Here is a 9,084-nt window from a genome sequence, read left to right on the forward strand (position 1 = left end):
TGAGGCGATGTCTGATATTTTGAATTGCAATTTCACATCGGTGGAACAACCGTGAAACCGACAGACCAGATTCCTGCAGAGACTAGCTTCGACGTAAGGGTAGCGGAATTGATGGACATTGAGTATTTGCAGCACACAGATGACTGGATGTTTTTAGACTGGAAGTATCTAAAATGGAGGTTACGAACTGGATATCTCGGTCTTACGTACAGTCAATTTCGCTATCCTGAACCTTTGGAGCTTCTGACCAGGGACCGAGTGATTTTCAATAAGTGCATGAAAGTCTCAAATGCCCCAAGATCGAACTATAGCGACCGCTCGCGAGATTACCAAATATCCCCCAAACCGAAAAGCTTTAATCACCCCGTGACACACCAAAGCAGCGTGTGGCTAATATCAGGAGACGAAACCAATACCACACGATGGGCAGCGGTTGCATTGTACATATTCACCTCTGATGTCGATGTGACCAATCACAGACCTCAAATCCCTAGCGCCATCTCCAAAATTGCTAAGCACTACCTCCACGCCCTTCACGTCACCAAAAACACCAACCAAATACCCCGCCAAACCGCATTCACGATCTCCCTCCACTCTCATCCCGCTTCTCCGCGACTCCCCCGATCCTCTGACCGACCAAAAAGATGCCGCGCTCCGAAGAAGCAGAAACATTCTTCTTCGCCGTCTACTCCGCCGTCCAGGAGATCCCTCACGGCAAGGTGACGACCTACGGGCACATTGCCCGGCTCATCGGAACCCGTGAGTCCTGCTTCCACCTACAACATACACCTGCAACCCTCACTTCCCCTCATTTTCCCCTCTAACCACAACCTTTGAACCTCAAATACAACAATCTCAAATCCCATTTCAGATCAATTCCGACTAACCATATCACAGCCGAACGTCCCCGCCAAGTCGGCATCTGCCTCAAACACCTCCCAACAGACCCCTCCGCCCGCTTCAACAACGAGAACGTCCCGTGGCAGCGCGTCATCAACGCCAAAGGCGCAATCTCACCTCGGTAGGATCTCATCACTCATTTGTCCCTCGCTTCCTCCCAAAACCTCCCATTTTCTCACTCTAACTAAACATTTCAATCACAGCTCCCAGCCTACCGGTGCAAGAAGCCAGGCCGACGCCCTCCGCGCCGAAGACGTCGAGGTCACGCAGACGGCCATGGGCGAGTTCGAGGTGGATTTCGACTCGTACGGCTGGTTCCCCGACGTCCTCCCGTCGGAGGAGGGTGAGCAATGAGTCGCCCCTTCCACAAGAGCCTTAGATGAACCAAAGCACCGAGAAGCTGCACCAAGATCACCAAATTAGGAACGCAGAGCGAACTTCAAAATTCTTCTTATTCAACCGAGTCCATCCGGTTCGGCGCGCACTAGGATTAACCAAAGGTATAAGATGTATGCTAGCCCCCCAGATCACTCCGTCTCAAGAAAAAGTCTAACGAATGCCACCCAGGTTGTCCTTCCGACTGACAACCCACGACCTCCGTCTCCCGTTCCTTTTTGTCCCTCGTGCCATCATCAGAGCACGCCGTTGGTCTTTGCTATTCGTAGACGACTTATGTAAAATGAAATAATTAAGATAAAACAGAAGAAGTGAAGGTTCAAAACACCTTGTCCATGACGCATGAGCAAAAGACGCGTAGTGGTATTGAGAAAGAGAAAAACGTCAAAAACCCTTGGTAGAACGACGCAAGCGCGAGCCGCCAGTGTGAGAAACTCCTGCCCAGTCTCTGGGTTTCGCCATGCGTAGGGGGAATCATCTTCGGCCAGCATAAACATTTCGCAGATGCAAGAATACAATGTCGCAAAGGGGGTAGTAGTAAGAGCCAGAGAAAAAGAATCAAACAACTCCCCTTCCCGACAAAAGAAACCACTTTTTTTTATGAAGAAAAAGAGTCCAGTCGAGCCCGGTCTCTTCGAGTGGGAAATCCCAGACAACAGGGCTTCGCCTAGAAGCAGTTGAGAGAACCCTTCTTTTTCTTCTTGGACAGAGCGTTCATGCGCTCCTCCAATAGACGTTGCTGGGCCTCGGCAGCCTGTCTCTTCTTGCGCTCCTCCTCCACGGCGTGAAGACTCCAGCGGTTGTCCGGCTGTGGTGTCGGCGCGGGACGGTCCTTGAGCTCCTTGATCTCGGCCTCCAGATCCGTGCAGCGCTTGCGCCAGGCGTCGCTGTCTGCCTTGACCTTGTTGGACTGGCGTTCGAGGTCCGTGAGAGCCTCCTCGAGGGTCTGAGTGAGCTGCTTCTCGGCTTGGAGATGCTTCTCGATGGTGCGGATGCGGGCCTCCTGGTCCTCTTGGATTTGGTTGACAGCACCATGGTGGTCTTTGCTGGCGGGGCGGGTTCCTTGTGTAGGAGTGCTCGGCACTGTTCCGTTGGGACCGGCGTTGGCACCAGGGAGGGGCGGCAGAGGAATAGCCGGTGGAGGAGAAGGCAGAGAAGCAGCGGATGAGCTCTTGCGCAGAGGCGAGCTCATTGAGTTGGATCGCTGTACGTTGCCAGAGTTGGATACCTCGTCAAGCTTGGCCTGTGTCAAGTTAGATGTGCAGATCGGTGGGGGAGAGTAACAATCACGTACCTGAAGAGCGGCGTACTCGGCCCTAAGAGACTCCAACTCAGACTCGGCCTTGAACTTAGCAGCCTGCGCGTCCTCGATCTGAGCGTTGCGCTCGGTCTGCAGCGTGGACAGACGGTTGTTGGTCATCTGAACCTGATCGAAGTTGCTCTGAAGCTGATCCTCAAGTTCCTCCACGAGACGGGAGTTCTTCTTGTTCCTGTGTTCCAGGTCTCCGATCTTCTTACGGATAGCAGACAGCTGGTCAGGAAGAGGAGCGGGGCTTCTGATAGGCTCGCCCTCTGCGGTGAGCAAGTCAGTGAGGGTCGACTTGGCCTGCTCCAACTCCTTGAGGATGTTGTCATTGATGGTCGACAGCTCAGTGACGTGCTTCTGAATCTCGCCCGACTTCTTCTGCTCCTCGGTCAGGGCCTTCTGGTCGGCGATGAGATCATCAATGCGCTCAGTGATCTTCTCGATGCTGACGTCGAGACCAAGAGCGAATGCGACCTGGGTAGCAACCTTCATAAGATCTTCCCGGGCGTCGTTGAGCTCACACTCGAGGAGTCTGACGTTCTCGGCGTGCTCATTTAGGAGAACAGCGACCTGTTCTTCGTAGCCCTTCTGCTCTGACTGCTTCATCTCCTCCAGCTCCTTGGCGTGGTTCTCTTGCAGCAGCTTCATACCGTCTTGGTGGGTCTTGAGAGCCTGCTCGTGGGCAGCAATCTGGTTCTCCAGGTTTGAAATCAAGCTCTGCTGAGTCTTGGCTTGCGTCTCGTGCAGGTCACGGGCCTTAATAGCCTCCTCCAACTCCGCCTTGGTAGCTTCGTGGACGGCTTCGAGCTCGGAGACCTTGCTGGCGTTGGCATCAATAGCCGCCTTGTACTCGTTGATCTCATCGCGGAGGTTCTTAACCAGCGTCTCGTGCTTCTCCTCAATCTCCTTGACCTCTTCGTCACTTCGTGTAGCAGACTGCTCGGCAGTTCTGGTGTTGAGAGAAGTGATCTCAGCCTCAAGCTCCTCGATTGTCTTCTTCATCTTGGCCTCCGTTTCTTGCATGGTGTCGAGAGCGGTCCGGTGCTTCGTCTGCCAGCTGGCCAGTTCGGTCTGGAGTTCAGTAATCTTCTTGTCGTTCTCCTCGGTCGTTGGCACTGCTCTGGTTTGAACGTCGGAGATATCTGTGGATGCCTCAGGAACAGCAGCAACGGCAGCGGCCGTGGCAGCGGCAAGCGCAGCCTCGTTAGCTTGAGGTGACGACTCGGTGTCATCTGCAGGAATCTCCTTCACGGCAGTTCGCAGGCTCTCGAGCTCGGCCATCAGCTTCTTTTCGCTGGCCTCGTGAGTCTCCCTCATATCCCTCATCTGCTTCTCATTTGCCTCCAACTGGTTCTTGAGGTTGGAAACGACAGACATGTCCATGGGAGAAGCCTTCAAACTGGAGCGCTCACGGGTGAGGCCAGAGATGATAGTCATCTTCGTCTCGATCTCCTTCTTGGTGGATGCAATGTCTGCCTCGAGTTCCTGGATTCTCTCAGAACGAGCGTGGAGTTCGTGCATGGCGGCGTTGAGGTTCAGCTCAAAGTTCTGCATGACATCGGGCTGCTCTTCGAAGTTCTCCGCGGCGATGTTACGGAGCGAGGCGAACGATCGGTGAGCGCGATCGATAATCATGACATTCTGGCTGGATTTGCGGCGGATGACAGGTTGTCCGCTTCGCGGCGAGGTAACTTCCAAGGCCTTGGCTTGGGCAACCTCCGTCTTGAGCTCCTCGAGCATGTCCAGAGCCTCGTGGTGCTTCTGTTCAAGTTGAGTGTACTTGTCAGCCAGCTCCTTTTCGGCCTCCTCCTTCTCGGCTGCCAACATCTTGAACCTCTCAACCTCCGTTGCGAGGAGGTCCTGGTGCATAAGATCCTCGGTCGAAAGATGCTCGGGATCAGACTCTCCCTCGGGCTTAGCTGTGGCAGTCTCCGCATCAGAGGGATCGGCATTGGCAGGCGACTCCATGGCGGAGGACAACTCGGAAGACAAGGACCGAGACGAAAACTGGCCATTCTCTTTCAAATCGCTCGACCTTGCGTCGGAGAAGAAGGAAGGCGGTCTGGTGAGGTTGGGAGAAGTGACAGACATCATCGAGTCTCTGACCTTGCGTTCAGGGTGTCGTGACTCATCGATGGTGTCCTGAAGATCTGCGAGGGTGCGCAACGCTTCCTCGTACTTGGCGTTCAACAAGTCAAACTCGTTGATGGTCGTCTCATGCTCAACGCGTAGGTCGAGGAGCTCCTGGGTGACGTTTTCCAGCTTGTCTTGGACAAACTTGGATTGGGCGGGGCTTTGTGGCGGGTACTCATGCTTGTCGGTGTTCAAAGCCTGCTCATCAGCCTCAGGTGTCTTGACTCCGTTGGTCTTCTCCCCGTGTGGTCCGCCCTTCTCGCCTGAGTCGACGGCCTTGCTGGCTGCTGCCTCCTCCTCGACATTTTCGGGGATGACGTCGCGGCTCATACGGCTGACATGAGAGTGACTGCGAGAGTGATCGGCTATCTGTCGTCGTGCAAGACCATTCGGGCCCTCGGTCTCGGGTTCCGGGACCTTGCTATCGCCTTGAATGTGGTCTAATTCGGTCAAGAGAGAATCCAACTTTCCGAGCGATCGTTGACGCTCAATCACCTGCTCAAGTCGGTCAATCTCACGCTGCATCAGCTCGGCATCCTGGTCAGCCTCTGCAAGTCGCTCTTCCAGTGTCGAGATGTAGTCCTCGCAGGAAGCCTCGTTCTCTCTAAGGCGAGAAATTTCCTTGCGCAGTTCCACAATGATTGTCGCATTCTTCTCTTCGCCAGAAGTGTGACCATCAAGCTTGTTCTCCAAGTCGTGGAGATAGTTCTCGGTGCTGGCTTCGCGATCCATGAGCTTTTGCAGGCGTGCTTGCAGTTGTGTGTTGATCGTCTCGATGTAAGTGCACTTCGTCTCCTTCTCCAACAGATTGGCTTCGGTATTCGACAATGTGCCGCGGGTACTCGACAGGGACTGCTCCAAGGTTTGAATGGTCTTCTCGTATTCTAGTACAACCTGCTCGACAGCGGCAGCAAACGAGTTTGATCGATTCAGTCGCTCTGTCGCAGTGTCGCCCAGTGACTCCTCAAGTTGATCGTTCTCGGCTTGCTCGTTGTCGCGGGCCTTGGCCATTTCTGCAATTAACTTCGCGTGACGTTGGCTAAGGGTCGTGTAGTTTTCTTGGGCGTCCAGCAGCTGGTTTTGCAGCTCGACTTCCCGCTCATTCTGTCGCTCGGACCTCTCACCTGCAGAGGCTGTGCGTCGCTCGCCCCCTCCCCGCTCAGCGCTACGGATTTGCTCCCGCAGGAAGGCTACCTCCGCCTTCAGACGATCAATGATAGCCTGCTTGTCACCTTCCTCGACCTGCTGGATCCGGGGCTTACTCTGGATAGCTCGGGCCCTCTGCGCATATTGGACGGTGTTTAGTGTTTCGCTCAGATGGAACTCGGCCGGCGTCACGCAAGCAATCATATAAGTGATGGCATTCCCGCCCAGTGAGTCTTGGAGAAGACGGGTGAGCTTGGAGTCACGGTAAGAAACGTGCGATCCGGCTTGTCGTGAAGACAGTTGAGAGATGACCTTGCCGAGCGCGGCCAGACCAGCGTTGATGGAAATACCTTCCTTGGCACGCTCCCCTTGGGCACCGGTGTTCTTGAGTCGTTCACTACCAGCCAAATCAACGAAATGGAGTTTGCTGTCCGTTGTGACCCAGGTCTCAGATCCCGTCATAGCCTCGATCGGAACGGAAAATCGCTTGTCGGCACCATTTGAACCCTGCAAGCCGCTCTTTCGTTGCACCAAATTGAGACTGAATACGGCGTGAGACCGGGAAGACCTAGCATTAATAGCCGTCGCATCTGTCTGTCGAAGGGTCGAGCCGAAATTCAACGCATTCATGAGGTCGTCTACTGAGTTAATCTCGACTTGCCGCAGACCGGTGAGAATGATGTTGCCCTTGACGTCTTCGCGAATGGTAACGTTGGTGCGCTCATGTTGTGGGACGTTGTCTGGTACTAGCAGATCTCGCAGCTGCTCATTGTAGATTTCAACGTATGTGGCCTTCAACGACCAATTCCTCTCTGACGGTAAGCTCGATGCTCCTTGGGCAGAATATCGGTGTGGCGTCCGCAGCTGGGACATTGACCCGCGGTTGGCCTGCTTTTTTGAGGTGACCGGCCCGTCGAGCTTCTCGAAGAGTGCCGTCGCCGCCCTGGGAATGACACCTAGAAAGGCTGCTGTCAGCTAAAGATCTATCGAAAAGAGAATCGCCTCGTGGTGTACGAGTTCGCGACATCGAGATGCGGTGCAACTTACCCATGATTTCGAGGTCGCCCTGTTCATTGGGCCCGGATGTGCCCATCGTGTACGACTTTCCAGCTCCTGATTGACCGTATGCCAAAAGCGAGACATTGTAACCTTGAATAAAGGCGTTGACGCAATCGCTCAGATACTCCCAGATTCCCTCTTGGTCCACATCGGAGCCGAAGACACGGTCAAACACGAAAAGTTTCCTTCCTTGCGGGGAGTCGATTGCTATGTTGGTGTCTGTCGTGACCTGGACCATGGATCGCTGAAATCGTTGGGGAATCAATTCGTAACCCGGGTCTGTGGGCTTGAGTGCTGGCCGAACGCGCACGGCTGCGTGGTAGAAAGTCGGTGGTCAGTGGTGTGATGTTCTGTTTGCAGGAAAAGGGGGGGGTAGGCGACGCGACGTCGTCACAAGCACAACGGACGACGATTCCGGCGGGAGAGCAAACTTACCAACTTTGACGGCGGTCCGGGCATCTTCGTCAGATGCTCTGCTACCACCGCCATGCTTGCTGGTCATGCTCAGGCGGCTATTACTTCTCGGTGACGGTCGCACCATGGCGCTCATCGGTCTTTGGGGTGTTTGATTCCCGGGAGAGGCCGGCGGCGAGCTGGCCATGATGGGAAAGAGAAGAAGAAAGGCTTCGTACGGTCGGCGCGGGAGGAATTCGGTCCTCCTTGTATAAAGTTAGGCGCGAGGCCACAAAGTTGAACGAACTGGGGGTGTCGGGATTGTGCAATCCCCCGGGCGAGACCCTGTATCTTTGGCAGTATGAAGCACTGTTCAGAATCTGGTGCTGTTGTGCCGATGTCTCAAAAGTGTAATCGGATCGATGTGGGCGGTGGAATCAGGTGCGTGGAGAGTCCTAGTCGCGGAAATGTCGACTTCCATGCACTATTCTTATGCTTCGTTCGTGTCGTGGTCGAGGGGACCCGGTGTTTTGGTGGGAGTCGTTCGTGAGGTGATGAAGGAGCGGAAGGGGCTGCGTCTTCGTTCGCCGAGGCAGCGGTAGCGCAGCAGCGGCTTGATGAAGAGATGCAAACACGATCGTCATGCGGTCGAGAAGGAGAGAAAAATATAAACAAGAGAACACAGGAGCTCGCAGTGGCTGCTGTGGTTGCCGTTGCAGTGCGGAGCTGCTGTGCGTTGTCCAGCGTTGCTTGGGAGCGCGAGATTGTTGGAGATATTCGCAGGATAGGGTAGCCCGGGATAATTATCTGTTTTGTTGCGCGGCGTGCTGGACCAGTCGAATTGGATGGGGTGGCGTAGGGGAAAGGGGGGGCGTGGGCGGACGAGGGGGACGGGGTTCGTTCGTTCACTCGCTGCGGGTGCTGCTGCTGCTGCTGCTGGCTTTTGCTGTCCTCGTTGTGATGTGCTGTGCTGTGCTATGCCGTGCTGTTGCTCCTATTGAGCCGGTTGTGTGTGCTGGAGGTGAAGACGGGGGAGAGATTAATGGATTGGATTGGCCTGGGCTGCAGCGGACTGGCGTGGTGGTGGGTTAGCGTGGGCCAGCAAGCAGAGGGTCGGTCGGGTCAGGACAGGGGGCGACCAGGGGGAAAGCCAACCGTGGGTGGTGTTTATTTCGAAAGGTCGACAGGCCAGGCACCGTCTGCAGTCACGGTCTGCACAAGAGGAGAGGATGGGCGTGGATAAGGATGCTTGACCGGGGTGGGTGGATGTCTGGCAAATTAGAAGCGCGTCGGGGGTGGCTTCTGATTGGGAGGCGCGCAATGTGACGGATGCGCCCGTTCTCGCAGTCTGCGCAGTCGAGTCGTCTGCTGGGCCGATTTGGGGACGAAGGCAGCGTGAGAAGAGGGTCTCCTGCTGTTCTGGGAGTCGCGCACGTCGTTTCGTTTGCGAAATATCCCGGGCGATCGTCACTGTCTCAAATGCCACGATGCCGTTTTGGAGAGAGTTGATGCCGGGGAAGAGTCAGTTTGGTGGAGGAGGAGGAAGTGAGCAATGAGGCTGGCTGGAGCAGCGGAGGAGGAGAGAAAGAGGGAGGGACCTCGGGAGCTGGAGATGTGAAGAGGAGAAGAGGCAGACCGTGGAATACCAATCCAAACCACGAGACAGAGAAGGAACAGCAGCATGAAGCAAGAAAGGAGGAAAGAGGGAGGAGCAGGAGGGGAAGGAAGGAGCTACCTTACTACGATACCTA

The 9,084-nt window shown here is 55.1% G+C and overlaps 2 protein-coding genes across 2 annotated transcripts; one reads left to right on the plus strand and one right to left on the minus strand.

The window, feature by feature from the left end:
* Nucleotides 1–644: 644 nt before the first annotated feature.
* COL26b_012094 (uncharacterized protein) lies at nt 645–1,254 on the plus strand (the record flags this gene model as incomplete). Its single annotated transcript, XM_053184746.1, has 3 exons — nt 645–759; nt 898–1,021; nt 1,104–1,254. The coding sequence occupies 3 exons, from the start codon at nt 645–647 to the stop codon at nt 1,252–1,254; spliced, it is 390 nt and encodes a 129-aa protein (XP_053031325.1).
* Nucleotides 1,255–1,963: 709 nt separating this feature from the next.
* Nucleotides 1,964–7,490, minus strand: COL26b_012095 (uncharacterized protein; the record flags this gene model as incomplete). The annotated part of the gene is made up of 4 exons (XM_053184747.1): nt 1,964–2,539; nt 2,591–6,837; nt 6,929–7,252; nt 7,376–7,490. 4 exons carry the CDS (start codon nt 7,488–7,490, stop codon nt 1,964–1,966), a joined length of 5,262 nt encoding a protein of 1,753 aa, XP_053031326.1.
* Between the last annotated feature and the right edge of the window lie 1,594 nt (nt 7,491–9,084).

The sequence above is a fragment of the Colletotrichum chrysophilum genome, assembly GCF_026319265.1.
Source record: "Colletotrichum chrysophilum strain AFK26 chromosome Unknown scaffold_162, whole genome shotgun sequence".
In the NCBI taxonomy this organism is placed as follows: domain Eukaryota; kingdom Fungi; phylum Ascomycota; class Sordariomycetes; order Glomerellales; family Glomerellaceae; genus Colletotrichum; species Colletotrichum chrysophilum.